The sequence below is a fragment of the Helicoverpa armigera genome, chromosome 2 (assembly GCF_030705265.1).
Source record: "Helicoverpa armigera isolate CAAS_96S chromosome 2, ASM3070526v1, whole genome shotgun sequence".
NCBI lineage: Eukaryota > Metazoa > Arthropoda > Insecta > Lepidoptera > Noctuidae > Helicoverpa > Helicoverpa armigera.
The window spans coordinates 10,573,717-10,594,882 of NC_087121.1; the positions used below are offsets into that span (position 1 = coordinate 10,573,717).

Sequence of the window (21,166 nt, forward strand, 5' to 3'; positions counted from 1 at the left end):
GTGCAATATGACTATGCCAAATAATTATTAATTTTTATTTCGGATTCTCCTAAACTAAGAACTTACCTGTTCTCACTGGGTATTACTTGAAAGGCCACAGATGGAGTCTTAGCTGGACTTGAAGGCTTCACCCTGTTTTTATGCCGGCTCGGCACATTAGACTTTACTTCTATGTCTTCTAAGGACGCCATCTTGTCTACTGCAGATCTCTCTTCTATATTGACCTCACGGTCACCAAGATTGTTGTACCCATCCGTTATTACCTCTCTTTTCTCTTCCTTATTTGGCTGACCAGAAGGATTCTTGTCAGTGTTAGAGTATTTGTGAAGAACATTCCTAATATAATAGTATTTGTTAGTCTGTACCGGTACTTCGTCGTTACGTCTTGTCGGTCTCTGTAAATAAGGCTTAGTTGCGGTCTCGTAAAGGTAAAATGTCGATAGTTTCATGTTTTTATTGTCATTTGCGTCAAAAGTCGAAAAGTCTTTACTTACAGTTTCTGCTTTATGTCTGTCAGTCACTTCTTTGTCAGTCATGTCAGCTTCAATGTCCTTTTTGTCAGTCACGATTTTGTCAGTCACAGTTTTGTCAGTCATTTTCTTTTCAGTAGTGCTAGCTGAACCTTTGTATGTCCCTACGTATCCAAATGTCACAAGTTTATATAAGTCAGTCGTGCTTTCGCTTTTAGTCTCAGGTTTGTCAGTCACTTTGGTTTTCTGTGTCACAGTCTCGTCATTGGACCTAGCGGAGGAAGGGTAGCTGATTTTAGTCGTATGAGTCGGTCTATTATATCTGTAATTGGTCTCTTGATTGTCCTGTCTGTTGTAATAGTAAGGTTTGTTTGGTCGTCTGTATGTGTCGTCATAAGTCTGATATGTTACTTTAACTACGTCCCTGTCAGACGTAGGTCGTCCAGTAGTCGGTCTTCTATTCGATTGTCGCCAAGACTCAGTTGGTCTTGGCACGTAGTTGATCAAGTAAGTGTATTTGTCAACGTTCTCTGTCACTGTAATTACTGGTCTATTATTAGGTCTGTTATTGTTAGGTCTGTTGTATTGAGGTCTTTTATGTGCAACGTTGTTTATGACAACAGATTGCACTTGTTGAGTATCTTCCTCATCGTCATATTCATATTCGTCATACTTGTTTGAAGGTCTACGTCTAGAGTCTACTTTAACGTCGTCAAACCGTCGGCTCTTGTTTTTAAAGTCAAGTTTGTCATCTATCTGTACGTCACGTCTCGTCACGGTGGGTTTAGTCGTTATGTTAGGTTTTACAGTCGTGGTCGTCATGTCATTAGTCAGAGTCAAGTTCAGTTCGTCTTTGTCATTGTCTTTCTGTAGGTCTGTCACGTTTAGTTTGTCAGTCGGGTTTTCTTTAGTCAAGCTTTCAATAGTCATGTTTTTGATAGTACTAGTGTTAGTGTCAGGCTTCTTTTTGTTTGGCTTAATCGCACCCTTTCCCGCTGTTTTCTTCGTCGTTGTAGGTCTTGATGTAGTGGATGGTTTTTTAGTCGGTTTTGGGCTTGTAGCTTCAGCTTTACTAATATCGTTGTCAGATTCTGAGTCTATTTCAATCCAAGGTGATAAGTCAAAGTTATTAAGCAGTCCGTTCTGGCAAGATATTCTGTCATTGTCGGGGTTGTCGGTAGAGAGGAAGACGAAAGGTTGAACTGTATCGATGCTGTCCAAAGTGCGACAGAGTACTTGTGCAAAAGAGATCCTACGGATTTGCTGAAGCTGTGCTGGTGTAAATGATGATTCAAAGCCTCCGTTTTCGTACCTAAAAGCATAAATTGTATTGTAGTTTCAGGATGTCTGATGTGTGATTTGTAAGGTGTTATTTGTCTAAATTATTAAAACTTACCAAAACCGATCTCCTTTCCTAAGATTGGTGAACTGCTGCGCTATGATACAAGCAAAGGTTGGTCCCACTAAGCCACCGATCACCGGCCTTTCCGCCATACCCGCCGTGAAAAGGTCTATGTCATCCACATGCCTGAAATTTTAACACATTGATAAGTACAGCGTACATACAATTAGTACATAATACCATATTATTTAAAAGAAATATTACACACCTGTACAAAGTCTTCATCTTTCTCGCAGCTCTAGCTGGCATAACCCTCAGCAGATCATCAAAGTCTTCAATAGCTGACAACCCACAAGGTTCCCTCCATGACGTATACGGTGGAACTCCATGGTCCCTCCCTCTTTGGATGTTGATAGCTGCCAAGTCCATGCCGAAGTCAAACTGAGGAGTCTGGAAGAGGTGGTTGGTGAGCTCTTCCGTGATGAACTCGTCGCGTTTCTGGATGGGCTGGTTTAACATGCCGAGGAGCAGACGGTCTACTGCGCCGATAGACCAGATGTTGGACGGGTTGCTTAGTTCATCGTGGAGGGATACATCTAAAGAAAGAAGAAATCGAATGATTTTCGAAGTCATAGTTGAAAGAAGGTGGAAGAAGACATTAAAATTACCAACATTACCAAAGAATATTAGTTGATGTTTAATTTTGCACTTAAATCTTATCGGCAATGTGGAGCGGGACTGTTTTCTTCTAGCAAGCAACAATGGTAGTCTTAAAGGTATGTTTGTTTTAAAGGTACTTACTATTACTCATAGGCCGATGGAACCTATCGAAGCGCACCATGGAGGACTGCACGAGACTGTGGCCGAACCTGAAGGCAGCTGAGCCGAACGAGCTGGCGGGACTCGGGTTGATCTTGGGGTTGTAGCCTTTATAGAAACCTTTCTTCTGCAACTCGAGTTCGAAGCGATGCATTACTTCGGAACCTGCGAGGATAAGGAGAAAATTGTATTTTGTACCGGAAATCATCGTCAATCATCAGCGTCATCTCAGTTGTAAATATCTTAAGGAAGGATCCTGTGGATGGGGTTTCTTTGATGAGAGAACAATTGTTAGAAAGTTATACGCGGGAGACAGTTCATTGTTGAAAGAAGCTTAAGACAAGAATTTGAAACTGACCTAGCACAATAGGCAGGAACTCTCTGTATGTGATGTGCTGTATCATTGCTCCTACGATCTTGCGTGTTTCTTGATAGATCTTTTCGTCGCTCCAGTGTGGGTTCAAATGCGTTAGCTCTTGTGCCATTCTGGGAAGAATAAAAAAAATGATATTTTTGACTTTTTTGCCTCTTGACGCACAAAGAAAAAAATCTTTTCGAGACTGCAAGCTTCCTGAGAAACTACACGATAAAGTTTCTGCTAAAGATGGAGACCTCCCATATAACCATTTTTGCGAACATAACGTAACCGTTTCGACACTTAGTGTCGACACTGATCTATCTCGAAACATAATCTCGTCGACGTTCCGTGTTAGCGCCGTCGCTGCAACTAAAAATGGGGAAGATCTCGACACAATAAACAAGTAACATTTGGTTTCTAATTTACGTCGCCGTGTCGTAACATTGTTATCATATTTTAACCAGAGATCCCACTAATCATTCAATCATTCACTCGTTCGATCAATTTCGTTGGCTCGTCCGTGCGTGAGTGACACGACGAATAATACAAAATACAAGAAATCCCAAAATGATGGTTGAAGTATGATAATGATAATGAAGTAAACAAAGTTTTAGTTTTCATTAATTAATATGGTTTATAATGCTCAAATCTTATTGGGAAAAAAAGTTTACTGTGTAATTTCTTTGAATATGTTGATATTTCCAACGCGCCACCGTAATATCATGTTTTAATAATTCTGGCGAAAGAAAAACTTTTGTTAAATAAAATAAAAATATAAAATGATGCACATCGAGTGCTCAATAGCTTCCATTTAAATACAATATCAAATATTTTAATCCTAATACAAATTATTTTAGCAAGATTTACTCATTAAATTGGTAAATAATGAACTATGAAAAAACATTTTTGATGTTTGTTATGAAAAATATGCTCGTCGCAACTAGTCACAAAATTACGATAATGTGTCGACATGTTACGGTAACTTGTTACAAAATTACTAGATTTTTAAGATGGTTTCTCTTAATATTTGGTTACAGTGTTTTCCAAAGTTTTTATCAAGTCAACATGCCTTTTTGCATTGTTCATCAGCAGCCCCGGATCTAGGGGGGGGCAAGCCGGGGCCTGTGCCCCGGGCGGCAAATTCAGGGGGCGGCAAAATCAGGCGTCTGCCAAATTCACACTTCACAGACCAATGGATAACTCATCATTTGTTTAACTTTGACCACGGAATAAATAAGTAAATAAGCACAAGTACAGCAATTTCATGGCCATATCAACTTGACCGATACCACGAACATTTATTATTCACGAAGCGAAGCAAGTAAAACTGATTAAAAATTATTTGCGATCATCTATGAGCCAGGAACATTACAGATTACTGTAGGTAATAGTCACCTACAGCGCCATCTTAACCTATGGTGCAAGGTGTGCGAATAACCCGGGCGCCTCGGTCTCAGGGGCGCCGCGGGACGCCCCACCACCAGGAATTTCGATGAAATTACACCTGTTTGATAAGGAAGTTCCACATTGCATCACGATACTGACAAGCAAAGTTCCTAAAAAAGTCGCCTTCGCTTTGTTTGATTGATGATTTTGATAATTTTTACTTTTAACATCCTCCAACTAATTGAAAAAATTCTCGCTCGCTACGCTCGCGGTTTAATGACAATGTATGGTACTGTTTTTCTGATTGTTTATTGTTTTTATTGACTCGGTCGTCGGTCATTGATTTGGTCTCTAATCACATTTTCTTTTTATTAAACGGTGTTTTTGTACATAATTCCCTGTTTAATTTGTGAGTCTTCAAACAAATAATTTAAAAAAGTTCGCTTTACAATGTACCTGATCAGATACTTTCGTGTCGTAGGCTCAAAAAATTTCGCGCTCACTTTTCTCGCGCATGAAGTCCTCAAAAAGAAAAAAAATTGCGCTTCCGACTGCTTGTTACTTTACAGCGCTTTTTAAAACTTATTAACTTTTTGTGTCCCAAAATTAAAAAATTTGCGCGCTCGCTTCGCTCGCGCTTCTTTTTACAATAACATTGATCTGTCTCGACTATCATAACTTAACCTGGCCAACAGTTTGAGCCTAAAATGACTTGGACACATTTTTTAAAGTCCTTCACCTACCAAAAAAGTGCACTTCATTCGAACGTTCTTATTCATATTCCTTGTAACTACTCTACTCTAAGTACTTTAATACATAGTTGGCGCTTGGGTGATGATTGCACCCAGGCGCTACATGAGCTGGAGACGGCCCTGCCTGCCAACATATTGATATAATCATCGGCAAGGATATTGAGCCCTGACCTTCACCTGCGCAGAAGTGATTTATTGGTTTATTGCCTTAAGTGTACAGTACGCAAAGCGATCCCCACTCTTCCACCGAGAGCTCATTATCCGTGCCGATAACTATAGCTAAAATTACATGGATGATAAATGTGAAAATAAACATAAGTAGGTAGGCGGGGCGGCATTTTTCAGATTTTGCCCCGCCTAAAAAAAATTGAAGATCCGGGGCTGTTCATCAGAATTAATATCGCTTGTGCCGCGTACTTGGGTTAAAGACGAAGACGTCTTGTTTTGGCCGAGAAAAAGAAAAAACTGCGATTTGGAGCTCGAAAGTTGAAACTTTGGCACTAGGGACGATACCACTAAGCCCCTCCACTAAATTCCGTACTGTTTTCCTGTAAATGGCCTAGAAAAGAATAAGTTTTAAGTTCAATAAAATGGGTATCCGTCAATTTGCCCTACCAACAATGCAACATCATGAAAAAAATATTATTATAATAAAGAAAAACTTGTGTACGAGTACAATTAGGGACCAGAGATATTTTGGGACTTGGTACTTATTTCTTTAACTCTTCTGTAAAAAGTTGAAGTCCATCGGAATTTACGTATAAGGTTTTTGGTTGTTTACTCATTTTAAATTTCATTAAATGGTTGGTAACGGCAGAAAACATAGACAGTTTGAGAATAACTGGCTCTCGTCATGTTTTAAATGTGTTAAAGGGTTCTGGAACATCGACTACACCATGTTACTACCCAGTTACAACACAATTGTGTCAACATTGCTCACTGGTTACAAACCAAACGCAAAGTTTCTAAAATGTGTGGTTACAAGTTAAGCTGTAAAGTATCGAAACAGCGACCACACAAAGTTACTGAATCTAGTTTCCGTCACATTTTTACTGAACCGTTACAACACATAAAAGCTAATCCCTACACAGTCACGTTGTGTCGTACCTGTTACGAAACTGTTGCGACTTGTTACATCTTTATCATATCTGCGACCAAAAATGGTTGTATGGGCTTGGAATGATCTCATGTTTCATACTAAATGAGTTTATTTATTTATTTATTTTATACTTCTTGCACATACTGTACAACGGCGAGCTTAAGTTGTGATACAAGTTTATTCAAAGATTCCCCACCTATTATGCTGCCTCAGCCACACAATATGAGCGGCCACCAGCCCCGGGTGCTCGTTGACCCTGGCGTCTCCTGACTTGAAGCAGTCGGTGGACACGGCTCCCTTGCGGCACAGCTCGTCACGTCGCTCTGGTGGTAGGACTGGACGACGTTGTTGCATTCTGCCGTATTGCAGCATACCTGGAAATAGTAGCCAGTTTAAGAAGGAGTAAAATTCGGCTTTTGAGGTCGCTTTTGATTATACTTTAGAGAATTGTTTCCTAATTCCTTAATGGAGCTGGTGTCAAATCAAATATTCTGGTCTAACATTGTTTTTTGGTTACTTCGTTACAATTTTATTTTGGCTAAAAGAATAAAATCCCCTTAAAGCAGTGGTAGCCTAGGACAAAGTAGCTCGTCACGTAACCTGCTTGCTAAAGTATACAAGTAATAAATAGTCAAATAAGCATTTTAATCCTAACTTACCATTCCTGAACAGCCTCAGCTTATCGGACTTGGTAGCCGAGCTTCCGTACAGCGGTGACCCGTCGATGTAAGCAGACACCTGGTTGAGCTGCTCTCGCCAGCCGAGCGCGCAGTCGTCGCGAGGAGCTGGTGAGGATCGCACGAAGTCCAGGCATCGTACTCCACGAGGACCGTAGAACGGGTCTGATGCTGGCACCGGGATTGGGAAGCATTCAGGATGCTGTTGGAAGAAGGAAGAATTTTGTAGCCTTGGGACTGTTACTCAATTTTCCTTACTTTAACAAGTTCTTAACCTTCTCTTCTTAAAAAGAGGGACGCTCTCAATTTGACATCGTATATATTGGGTGTGTCGAACCTAATCAGTAATCACATTAAGGCCTATTCAAACCTGAGCGACATTCGCTGCCGCTGTGGGTAGAAGTACATACCGCGCGGGTTTCGCTCAGGTATTTAGTATCAAGTACCGCGGCTAGAGCGACCTGAGCGATATTCATTGCCGCTGTGGGTAGAAGTACATATCGCGCGGGAGCAGCGGCACTCATCCCGAACATGAACAGTAATATTATCGCATACCCACTGGGTTTTCTCTGCCGCAGGTGGTAGCGAATACAGCTTAGGTCTGAATAGGCCTTTAAATCTCGCACATTTTCATTATATTTAAATTTTGTTCGAAAAATTCAATGTCAATCTAGTTACATGAATTTATTTATTTATTTATTTATTTATTTAAGGACAACCAACAAAGCATACACCAGAAAAGAACATGTTATAGCACTTACATAATAATTACATTTTGTAGTGTAGCCTTAATTAAAGGCTGCCACGGCATGCATTAAACATAGGAGTAAGAAAAAAAAACAATAAAAAAATAATTTGCCATGTTACTAGCTAAGAATATTGTGCTGACTTGTGCCATCCAACAATTAATCACAGAAAGGAAAAACAAAACCTAAACATTTTATAAGTTTCAAAGTCTTATATAAAAAAACAACAATAATAAAAAAACAATAACAATAATTTACCAATTTTACCGTTATGATAATGCCCCGTGCAGGGTAGACTTGAATTTATGTAAAGAGTAAGACATGTCGATATCTACGTTGGGTGAGCTTGACAGACGACTAAATTGTACCTGCATTCTATTTACAGTAGAAAAATGGCCCAGATTGGTCTTAAAGTTCTTAGCGCTAAACAACCGATATCGAGACTTTCGAGCGATTTTGTAAGGCACGTTAATATTTATTTGATCCAGTAACCGTGGACAATCAATGTGAGTATTTATTATTTTATACAGGAACAGATGATCTAGGATTATACGGCGATTTTCTAGACTCAGAAGTTTGAAGTGTTTCAAACGTGAACCGTAGCTAGATTTGTTTCTGCCTATATTGCAGTGATATGACAAGTGCCAAAGAAATCTTTTTTGCACTGATTCTAAACGTTTTTTATGTATCTCGTAGAATGGAGTCCAAGCTATACTGCAATATTCCAAGCCTGACCTGACTATTGAGTTAAATATTGCAATTTTAGTTGAGGCGCGTTTGAAATTTTTGCAGTTGCGAAGTATAAAACCCAACATTTTAAAACCTTTAGTAGCAATTTTATCAACATGAACGTTAAAGCGAAGCTTGTTGTCAATATAAACACCCAAATCACGGATAACTTCTTTCTCGCATATAATTTGGCCATTGATATTGTAACTACAAAAGTACGGTCCTTTTTTCCTCGAAAAGTGTACGTGATTACATTTTTCAGCATTAAGTATCATATTATTATCTAAACACCATATGGAAAAACGATCTAAGTCTTCCTGAAGTTTATGATGATCTTGAGTGCCATCTATTCGTTTAATGATTTTTAGATCGTCCGCGTATAGGTATATTTTCGAGTGTACAAAGCAAGACGCCACGTCGTTTATGAATATATTGAAAAATAACGGGCCCAAATGGGAGCCTTGGGGTACACCTGATGGAGTGAGATACGTGTTCGACGAATAACCATTAACCACAACTTTAGCCGTGCGTTTAACAAGGTACGACTCACACCATTGCAACAACTTTCCTGCAATTCCGATCGCTTGTAACTTGTTGATTAACAATTTGTGATCCACCCTGTCAAACGCCTTGCTAAAATCAGTGTAGATTACGTCTACAGGTGATCCACGATCTACGGCGTCCACTAAATCTGAAATAAAGCACGCAAGATTGGTTCCAGTCGAGCGGCCCTTCATGAAACCGTGTTGTTCAGGCATCAATATTTGTTTTACATGCCACGATAGTATAGGAAATACTAAAGCTTCGAACACCTTTCCAAAAATAGACAAAATAGACACTGGCCTATAGTTGTTCGCAGCGGACTTGTCACCAGCCTTAAAAATTGGTACTACTCGCGCTTCTTTCCAAGCCTTCGGAAAACAACCTGTGCTTAGCGATTTATTATAAATCACAGAGAGAGGTTTTCCCAAGGCGTCACAACATTTTATTACAAAAATGGAGGGCAGTCCGTCGGGCCCTGGCCCCTTATAAGGGTCAAGTCTTTTTAACGCTTTAATAACAGTATCCGTGGTTAATGTCAATTGGGTCGGGAAATCGGTATTCTGCCATTGCGCAGCTACATGTTTAGACGTATCATTAACATTGTTGATGTTATGAGGATTGTAAGCAGATGCAAAACATGAAGCAAATATGTTGCAATTCTCTGCTCCATTGCGCCCCTTGAGGTCGTCGTGATGAATTGAGGAAGGGTAAGTACTATTTCCGTTACGTTTATGCTTAAGAAATGACCAGAAGAGCTTAGGGTTATAAGTGATCGAAGATTCAATCGACTTGATATATAGCCTATAGTTAACGTTCATTAATTTGGAAGCTCTGTCTTTTAGCGTAATATATGAGATTTTATCTAGAGGGTTTTTAAATTTCGAATACCGTGTATGATACTTATTTTTTTCATGTAAAAGTCGTACAAGGTTCCTGCTAAACCAAACGGGATATTTGGAAGTTTTAGGTTTAGTCTTAGGTACGTATTTCTCAATAAGGTCATGAATAACTTTGTAAAATGTATCTACCATTGCGTCGACGTCGCAACATTGTGAGAATAAGCCTTGCCAAGATATTTCACTTAGTTCTTGAATAATCTTACTGTAGTCAGCTTTATAGAATTTAAATATGGGCTGCTGGTTAGGACGTAAGGTTTCCTCATGCAAGTTACACAGCAGTTCGAATTCCAGGGGCGGATGGTACGAATCTATGTTACTAAGAGGACTGTCGGACCTACCTAGATGATTTACCGCAATGTCAGACAACACTAGATCTAGAATCTTATTTTTATGGTTATATACATAATTATACTGAGATAAGTTATTTAAAGAAATAAAGTCCAAAAGTCTCTGCTCATAAATTCCATTTTTATTTAAAGAAAATCTAAGTGGCAAGTCTGGCGGGCCCTTCCATTCAATGCTGCTTAAGTTGAAATCACCCAATACTAACGTAGCATTATAGTTTACTAAGGCATTATTGGCATTATCAATAAAATGTTCCAAAATATGATTTTGTACTGGAGGAGGAATGTACACCGCACAGATCAAAAGTTTTGTCGGTCGTTTGTTTAAGCAAACGTCTACACACACCCATACATCTTCACATTTACTCTCCCATTTAGTCACTCGACATGAACTTAACCTTTTAGACACTGCCACTAACACACCGCCACCGGTTTTTTTGTTATGAAAACCACTAGACCCGCGATCACGTCGGTAGACCAGATATCGGCTGCAAAATAATTCGGAATCCAGTATGTCGTGCGCTAACCATGTCTCACTCAATACAATTATATCAAAATTACATGTTAACACATTCAAGTAAAAATCTATAGTTTTGGTTCTCAAACCTCTCACGTTTTGATAATAACATTTAATTACATTAGCGAATGAAAATAGTTAAATATTGTTCCAAGTAAATTACCTTTTAAAACGAAAGCGTAAAAATAAAATAAAAGTAAATCAAGTTAAATTGTTAATTGAGTCCATATTGCGAATAAATACCGTTTCCGCATCAACCGATTTACGCATATAAACTCGTCCTCCGCGTACCCACACAAATTTATAATTTAGTTCTTTGGCTCGAAGTCGGGCTGCGGCGTGTAGGTTTTTATTTTCCACTGTGAGATTTTCAGTGACAAATAGCGCGATCTTCTTATCATCCAGGCCTAGTATACTGGTATTCAGCTTTTCGTCTGGGTGGAGCTTATTGTGTTGTATGGTAGCTGCCAGCAGGGAATCCCGGGTGCGTGGGGTGTTGAACTTCACCAGGATTGTACGCGGGCGAGAAGATTTGGGGTTAGACTTGGCAACGCGTGAACAATAAGATATGTCGCTATCATTAATGGGACACTTTACAACTTGGCCGAGTTGTTTGACAATGCTCAGTACATTTTCAGCCTTGTGCTCGGGAACGCACTGAAGTTCCAAGTTTGCAGACCTAGACAACTGATCCATCTGCCTTACGCGATTGGACAGCACGTTGACTTCCGATCGCAGCTGCTGGTTTTCCGTTTTCAGTTGTTTAATTGTGGAATTTTGAAGAACCATATCGCTTATTAACCCGTATATTTACGTAGGTATTCCATTTAATGTGATTAGGTACGACACACTTTGTATACCTATGGAAAGTTTTGCAACTGCTTCAATGATTAAAAAAGGGTGAATCTGATGACGATCAGCGAATCTAAAGTTTTCTCACCATAAACTCTTTAGGAACGAAATCCCTGCCACCATCCTTGCAGCACCTCGGCACCGATCCATTAAACCCTCGAGACTGTGAGGAAGAAGTCACATCATGGTCCAGGAATTGTCCCCACTGCATCAGCAGATGGGTCACTCCTACTGTCTCGGCGTTCCTGTCCTCATGGATTGTGGAACTGATCTCTCTAGCTGAAGGCAGCTTGGTGCCGAAGATGGACCTTCTAGCAGCCTGCAGTCCGTCGGAGTAGGATGGTGCGAGGAATCGCTGTACCGGAGTCATGGTGGACCCCCAGCGGGGACGGTTGATGTTGTTGCAAGTTCCATCGTGTGTGCGGTATCTGGAAATATTCGTCATCCACGGTATTTAATTATGGTAACTTTAAGCAGTTTTAAGTCCCACACTGGCATGTTTCTATCACGAACCAGCGCAAATTAAAGACTAACGCAGCTTTAAGCAGTTACAAATATCTACACTGGCATGAGTCATGAACCACAGCAAATTAAAAATAGTAATAGAAAAGTTGGTGAAAGTTACCTTTTTGAAGCGGGAGGGCACTTAGGAGCTCCTCTTAGAGGACAGTGCTGCATCAGGGACGACTGCCGCATCATACTCGCCGTCGGGAACTGCGTCTCCTCCTCGCGACCTTCCAGACCCTCGCCATTGCCACCGCTGTAACAACCAGAACATAAGGGTTTAGACCTTCTCATTACTTCTTTTTATACTTGACTATGTTATTGCGTTTAGCAGAATTTCAGAAGTTGTAGAGACAAGAAACTTAGTTGTGGGTTGTCGGTCAGGATGGCCGGTTAAAGCACCTCTGTCTAATTGCTCCTAGCTGTTATTAGTTTCTAACTTTCGTTGTTTAAACCGCTTAGTTAGATAAGAATAGTTAGGTGTCTGTCTTTAAATTTTTTCGTTATGTTTTGGATCCTCTGAAGTATGCCGTTTATGTAGACCACAATTTACTTCATGAGGTCTCATCAAGCCTACTAAAGTATACGCATGGTATACGCACATTTAATTAATCAACGTAAACAATATCACTAGTATTGTAATACATGTTAATGGCAGTCGCGTGTTGCGGTGAGATCTTAAACCAATTAATTATCCGCTGCGGCGAACCTCAAGCATTAACGCGATGTATCAGTAGCAAATGTAACCGCCTTGGATTAATTTGTGGGTTACGCTTCTAGTTTACCAATAGTTGTGGCTTATTAATAACTTTGCATGGTTTAATACAGATTATTACAGGTATTCATAAGACACAGGTAGGTAAGTTCCGAGTTAAAGCACTGTAGATTACTAGGTATATGCAATTAAATAAGTAGGTGAGGGATATCGTAATAATCAATGAAAAATATCAAATGATAATTTCGTAGTTGCAAAATAAATAGATGATACCTATTTGTGCAAATATCATTAAAATAATAAGTGTACGAAGATAATCACCTCGATCTTACCAACAGTTGCAAATAAATAGCAAACATTGCAAAACTCAACCGGATTCAAAAACGGATTCAATTTAAAATCGTGATGAGCAGTCGTTCAACTATTACCTTGCAAGACGCACTGGTTTTGCAATAAGACCCGTTTGCAAAGGTCAATACTAATAGGCCATATATTTAACAATTTACAGTAAATAACTAATTATAAACGACATACATAGTACTTGTCCTTTTCCCGCGGTTTCACCCTGCGTGCCGCGGAAACTATTGCCGGTATGAATTATGGCCTATTAGACGTTACTCGGGAAGAGTGTAGCTTTACAACAGTGCAAAAATTGCTCAAATCGGTATAGTAGTTTCGGAGCCTTAGTGTACAAACAAAAAAAGGTTATTCTTTATTATATTAGTATAGATTTACAGATATTCTAAGAATCCCAAGGCTTGATATAAACTTAGTAGTAAACGTAAAAATTCAAGGGAAAGTGACAATGTATTATGTAAATGGTGTTTCGAAAATCGATGGCGGCGTCACATCGGGTGAAAGTCATTATAAACAATCTCACGTTCTCCGATATTATCAGTTTTCTTCTGTTTAATCATTTGTTTTTGATAATAGCATACTCAAATATAATGCGTGGACGAGGCAAGTGATGTTTAAATAAGACAAAGTAGTAGGATTCAATTTTGAATTCAGGATGATACCTAGGTTTGGAAGAAGCTGACTATGACGACATTAGCTGATATTAGAAAAAAACTAAATTATTCTTTAAAGGACAGAATCGAACACAGAGTGTGTGGTGTGGATGTGGTAAGTGAAAGATTTTTAAATAAGTTTGAACGATAGTAAAGTACGAAAAAAACTTTTAAGGATGGTGGAAATAAATGAAAGCAAAGTTAAGGACTTGGATAAACCCACGCAACATAGCATGAGGGAAATAAATAGTGAGAATGCACATACAATATTTTAATGAGCATTTACGAAGTAGGAAACGTGTGCGCATTCACGTTTATTCGATGCACATGAACGAGCTGCATGTTTTAATGCACTTGTGCTATTCACCTTTAATGGTTCAATTCATTTTAATGCTTGAAAATACACGTTTTGCGTTAATTACGTGGTTGTATAAGACCATACTACAGACTAAACTATCGGTTGGTAAATGCGTATTTTGAAGGTATTCGTCATTTCTATAGAACTTTTAAGTTAGTCTGACCGTTTGGATACCTGATCTTTATATCACTAATTTATTTCCGTACTGATTTATGAACCCGATAAAATTATCAAGCGACTAAAAGTTTTCGGGATGTGGGCCGGCTGTATACAATAAGAAATGTCTTAGGTATCTAGAATATAAGGCATTTTGCCGTCTGCTTTACTAGATGGGTGTCTAAGAAACAACCTGGCTCGTTACCTCACTTCATCTAACAGAGTTTCATCAAATGCTGTCAACCTTTCGTGACATGCATTCATATTTACACAGAATCTTAACGATCGCCCTTGGAGAGAATTGTTTAACATAGATAGTAAACTAATGAACATGCCAATTAGTAGCACCTTCAAGTTAATTAATCAAACGTAATTGACACTGAATTTAACCACGCTAATACATGAAGGAGAAGCTAATAGCAGATTTTCCTGACACACGCGAATATTAGACATTATTCAAAAGATTTCCATAGTGTAAATGTTTAATATTTATACTCGTTAAGTGTTTATTTGAAACTGATTGCTGTTGAAAGGAAACCGGTAAGTTTGAATATTGATCTTACTTTTACTATGAAAGGCTTATAGTACTTAATGTATTAGTAATGATAATATTTACAAATGCTTTAGTGGTAGACATTTGTTGCGAGAGTATAAAGTTTCTACTTTCAAGATAAACCAAGTATACATAAATGATGTTATTCGTTTATGCGTCGTTTTTACATTTTCACGTGAAAACAATGGAAATTCCTTTAATCCTTTTGTCCCGTGAAATATGGCTTGTTTGAAGAGAAATATAGGAACTCTTAGGACTACTTCGTCATCCGCCTGACCGTCTTGCTTGCGTCTTGCTAAGTCGTGGTTTCCAAATAATTCTATTAAGGTTTATTTTCATTTTATTGTCCATTTACGACTTTCTCTGCATTATTTCTCAGATTATCTTAAAAAATGAAGGCGTGGCACATAAAACTTCAGCGAGAATTTAAAGCGAGATATTTTTAGAACTTTTTTCGAAAATTTATTTCTTTCAAAATGGAAAAGTAAACAATAAAAACCTGATAAGTGTAAGACAAACTACTTACAGAATGTCTGTTTAACATAAAATATCGCATACATGTGATAATGTACGTTGATATGTGACCTCGAGTGAAAGTAAATTCACTTTCGCTCACTCACATAATAATTATAGATTTTATACGAGTATGTATTTGTTTGAATATATAGCTTGTTATGAAAGCGAAAAGTTATTATTAGTCTGTTAATTAAAAAGGGTTTAATTGTCTCGCGTTGCATTGTTTTGTTTGGTGCGTGAGAATTTCTTAATGAATTTAGAGTGGATATGCTTTTAAAGTAATTTTAGTTTTTTTTTTTATAATGAAGTCAAACATAATAACGGAATAATAGGTATATGGACGAGTTATTTAATAATGGTGCATGGTACTTAGGTATGTAAAAAAACATCCAAAAAATATATTTAGCGTGGAATTCTCAATTCTGGTTTGATTTCTAGATTCAAAACGACTTAACAGTGACGCAATTTAAAATTAATTATAATTAAATATGAATATGTTAATCTAATTTTGCGTTATTGTAATCAGCCTCTAACTTAATTAGCATATTATTTTAATTTTTTTAGGCTCAAGGTTTTCTCTCTGAAGGAAGGTCTTAGAGCTCTATTCTACTTGTTGCGCAAAGTAGCAAATTCATAATTTATAGGTAACAAAAATACATGTGTGAGTTTTTGCAGAGCCTAGTCTAGATTATCCAAGTTATTAATGAAGCACTAATCTAAAAATAATTTAAAATGCAAAAGTGCATTACCAACCTGCATTTCCGCTCCGTAGTCTAGATCAGTCAGTCAATCCAAGTCAAAAGTCACGTCATATTGTCACACTAGTCACTGTCACGTCACTGGTCAGTCGTAAACATGGTCATCATCAGTCAAAAAAAAAAAACACCGTCAAAACATCAATCTCGTCTATGGTTACGATTCAAAAAAAGAATGACTAGAATTTGAATTTGGCGCGGGAGAACGTCAGTGCGCGTGGGGCCGCCATGGCGTCCGCGCGTAACTGTCGTGGGGGGAGGAACGCGCGCGCTCAAATACTACCACTACTACTCGCAAAATGTCGTAATTATAATTTTAAAAGGTGCATGTTGACATTAGCGGGTGCCACGGTACGATAAACAGTATTAAACGATTTGATTTGGAACTGATCAATTCGTTGAAGGGGTTCGATGTCTTTCTGTTGCGTTTCGGATGTCAGCTTTTTGCAAGAAGATTTGACAATGCAATCTAGTTATGAAATGGTAATAAGACTTCCTGCGTGATCAACGATTTGACTTCTTAATTTAAATTTAATGAAACGCAAATTGAATTTGTGTCGCCATATTCAATACTGCTTTTAATTTACAACGTTCTTCACAAATTCAAACTGCTCATTGTGAAAGCTGATCTGTCGAGGATGCCCAAGGCTGCAAAAGTACATTTATCGGGAAAGCAACTAGTGCAAAGTCGTGTAAGACTAGTACAAAACTATAAAATAAATGAGCCAACCGTTTCCAAGCCGCTTTGAAAGTACTGAAATGCTGATTGCAAACTTAAGATAATTTGGGAGACTTTAACAGACTTTCTGCTGCAATTTCAATCGTGTTCTTGGCTAAATATTTCATTTATTTCAGTAACGAGTATCTTAGGCACGTTTTTAAACGGGTTTCATTATATCCTTAATTTTTATTTCTATTGCTCCGTTCGAAGACTTGTTCTATTCTCAACTAAATGAACCCAAAGGCCAAGGCGATATCACTATAGTCTTAAAATCCTCAAAACCCCAATACTTGATTCCCAATAAACTATATTTACCTACAAGTGAATGGTCATCGATGCCTGCGTATCGGTGGATCCGCGTGACGTTATGACCTTTCATGCTCAGGGCGAGCCAGGTGTGCGAGCAGGTTTGCTTCTCGACTCTTCATTCACCTTTTCAGATTTTAACTAAATGATTTTGTATAAAAAATCGAGATGTAGTGACAAAAGATATGATAGAGTGCCAGTTATCAGATGTCATGGATAGAGTGAAGTGGATCCCATCACCATTACATATCTGCCTATTCTTATAAACTTTTAAAGAAGATAAAAAAAGCTTGCGTTGACATTCAAATTCTGGGTCCGTCTTCAAATCGTCTTCAAATCTATCTCTAGTTTTCGTCGTTCAACAAACGAATATTCATGTTTAACTAATAGTAATGAGGATGAGGCTTGAAGAGATTTATTGCAGTTTCACCTATAACTTCCGATATTTAATAATTGCGTGGAAGTAATATTAAATCTATTAATGTAAAGAATACAATATGACTAGGTTTCTTTAGTTTAGAAAGGCTGCTTTCCAAGTTATTAACTTCGTAACATATTTCTACAGACTTTAGTTTTTAATTATTTGTATTAATTTTGTTACAGAGCCACGGTGCCACATCCTGTGTTTTTAAAGAGTCATGCCTGTGTGTTTTTGTTTATTTCTTCGGTCAAATGCCTCTTCGTAGAACGTTGGAGAGAATTTCGCAGGTCAATTTCACATGGCCATTTCAATACTATAATATATTTCTAAGTATGTACCTCTATCCTCCTTTCTCCCAGTTATATTATACCCCTTTATCCCTATATCTTACACCTTCGGCTTCATCCACATCCTGTGGGACCTGCTCACCTGTTATAATAATCATTAGTAACAATCTATTACGGACAACATATCCCCAAAAATATTAGCAACAATATCCTCTACCAGTCTCTCAATAATTCTTCATCTACATACCTTATCTATCGTAATACAATAAGATCTGTATCTAACCTACATAGAACATCACGTCTGGTCTGTGTAATTGCGCTAATGTTTTTGCAGCCGTTGTAAATCAGTGGCAGTGGCCTGTGACTGCGATCTTACTAAACCAAGCACGGGTTAATGTCAATTATGTGGTCGTTAGACAAGAATCTGATAACCAAGGAGTTTTGTTAATGTTAAACTCGGTTGTTGAAGATAGATAGGCAATGGAAATAACGTTGTTAGGTTCTCAACTAGGCCCGGTAAGATTGGAAAGCGTCAACTAGACTCAGTATGACTGGAAACCGAACATCAATGTTTTAAAAGACAGATTTTAATAGGCAGATTTTGATGTTGCTCTAGTCTCATTGGTAGATACATGGATTCAGAGATTCAGTTACAGTAGTAGTAGCTTACCAGGTTGCGATATATGGTTATCTCGGGACACGGGTGAAACCGTTTACCGGTCTGGATTAACTATGTAAAAGATATATAAGTCTACGAAAGCAATGAAAGATTGCACTTAATATTTAACATGTTTGGCAATTTCATGTGCCTGGTCTTATATATTGTAAAGTATTAGTAACATATTGCTGCAAATGAAAAGCTTAGCACATAAAGAGATTGTCTTTAATTAAATAAGTAATCCAAGTAAATGTATCATCGTTAATTTCAAAGTAATTAGGTATGTCGACACTAGATCGAACAAGTTTTACCATCTCCGAAAGTGTGGAAATACTTTGAGAGGTATATTTGGAAACATAATATACCTGCGATCTATTTAAAATGGATACTTACTAGTAAAAACATTTTGTTACAAAAACCTTAGAAACTTTATTTTGTGCCAAAAAAGTGGATCCGAATTTCAAAATTCGAATCACCTGTCAAACGGTAAAAAAGTTGTTAAAAAAGGTTACACTCATTTAACAATCTTGGCTGCCAAATTGCAATAGATGCTTTTAATAAAAAAAGTAAAATAAAAAGTATGGCGGCTGCAGTGGTAGTTGAAAATTTGCTAATTCATAGACAGTTGACTGACTAGATTATTCAATTTAATAACTCAATTATAGTAAGCAAGGTCAGCAAAAGGTTGAAATGAAAAGAAAAAGATATAACACCACGGTTCCGCGTTCTATGAAAAAAAAAAACTGAAGTTTGCAACTGCGGTGGTCTCGATCTATTTCGTGAATATTACATGGATTACAGAATAGCCGTTTTTAGATCATAATCATTGTTATATTATATTTCAGATTTACCGTAACAACCGTGCCTTACTTTACAGCATTCTTTGTTACTGCATAAAACTAAACACAAAAAATGACTTCCAAAATATTGAAGAGCAGAAGTCGGCCCTCTAGAAGACAATGCTTCTATTTAGTTTAAAGCCTACATTTATTAGTATCACGAAAACATCTTTAAAAAATTAACACTTAACATGGATTTTGAACGATATAACACAAAAATAAGCAGTTTCAGGAGCTCTTGTCCAGTATTTTTTTTTTAATTATTCATATAAATTTTTCCAGAGGCAGAAGAATTACTTATTGACCTAAATCGTAGCTTACTTTACTACTTACGCTACGTTGAACTTGGTATCTAATTAACTACGTTTAAAAAGGAAATTATACTTCGAATTCTTTCAATATTCGTTCCGGATTCCCGATACACAATAGTTCAATGATATCAAACTTTTTCTTCGGGAACTTTTCTTTTTACCAAAGCAAGGAAGTGTCATGCTATGTGCGCACGCGACTCATACGTAACCGATAAATTAAACGCAATTAATATTATAATCATCTCTTTCTTTTATTCGAAGTTAGAAAGAGTAAAATGCAGTTTTCACTGCATTCTTTTGTCGAGTATAGTAATTTACGGTTGCAGTAAATTATTGGTTTTTGACGAGGAAGTGTAGAAATACGTAAATATATACGTATCATCGTGACGGTCATTTTCTTGGACAGTGCATTGCATATGCATTCCTCTACCTATGCATTAGTGCAATAGGGAAATGGATATTCCACATTGATGTTAAGTTATTGAGTAAGTTGTGGTAAACAGAAAATGGCGGAAATTGGTTTCCTTTACTTGTATCATAATGGGGCCGAAAAGTGCTGGAGTGGTGACCACGGACTAGCAAGCGCAGCGTAAGACATCCACCAACAAGATGGACAGACGATCTTATAAAGGTCGCCGGAAGTCGTTGGATGCAGGTCGCCTCCAACAGGTATCTGTGGAGATCTAAGGGGGAGGCCTATGTTCAGCAGTAGACGTCCTGTGGCTGAGATGACGACTTATATCATAAAGCTAAAGAGTTGGTTTGTTTGTCACACAAAACCAAGACAGAACCGTTTTAGAAAACATATTTCATTATCATATAGTCCATTTATCAAGGAAGACAATATAGGTAGGACAATAGTTACACTACCATTCTCAATAAATTGCCAATTTTCCTAATTTGTACCTATCATCTTAAAAAGATTACTTGGTTCCGCCATTTTTGTCAACAAAGGTAGAGAAAGTTTATTTTCAATACGAGATATAACATAACGCGAAAGTTGTGTGATCTCGGAAAGAATTCGTATTGTATTTTATGGTTGTGCAAGCATGGTTGGGCGACACTGCGGTGTAGGCGTATTTTATTAGCAGTTTGGTTGGTATAAGATGGGAAATAGCTGAGACGGATAACCACCGTAGACAGTCACCAGGAGATGAAGAAGATAGATACCTACATATATTCTTTATCATGTACCTACACTAATTTAAATTATACAACAAAAACTAAATATTTAAACGTTTAAGGGGTCTACACACCAAAGCCGCTGACCCGGCGGCACAGCCCGGCGGCACGACTGCCGCGGCATGTGGTGTTCTAGTAATTGTCAAATACTCTATGAAAGCCGGCGGCATGATTGTACAAAATACGGCCGGCGGGTTGGGCCGCCGGGCTGTGCCGCCGGCATCAGCGGCTTTGGTGTGTAGACATCATTAGGTGACACGTGATCGGGAAATATAGCTGTAACTTTTTTCTTAACTATCACATTAGCAGTTTTCGTAAACTCAACTGAAGCTTGGCATTAA

At 38.0% G+C, this 21,166-nt stretch overlaps 1 protein-coding gene across 1 annotated transcript in view; it reads right to left on the minus strand.

Moving 5' to 3' along the window:
- Window positions 1–21,166, minus strand: part of LOC110378050 (uncharacterized) — a 51,066-nt gene that overhangs the window by 896 nt on the left and 29,004 nt on the right. Inside the window, exons 4-12 of the mRNA XM_064039779.1 lie at window positions 12,159–12,293; window positions 11,622–11,961; window positions 6,886–7,105; window positions 6,423–6,600; window positions 2,990–3,117; window positions 2,614–2,796; window positions 2,081–2,408; window positions 1,867–1,998; window positions 67–1,782 (exon numbers count right to left, since the gene is read on the minus strand). Coding sequence (XP_063895849.1) covers window positions 67–1,782; window positions 1,867–1,998; window positions 2,081–2,408; window positions 2,614–2,796; window positions 2,990–3,117; window positions 6,423–6,600; window positions 6,886–7,105; window positions 11,622–11,961; window positions 12,159–12,293 — 3,360 coding nt within the window. The remainder of the gene's footprint in view (window positions 1–66; window positions 1,783–1,866; window positions 1,999–2,080; window positions 2,409–2,613; window positions 2,797–2,989; window positions 3,118–6,422; window positions 6,601–6,885; window positions 7,106–11,621; window positions 11,962–12,158; window positions 12,294–21,166) is intronic.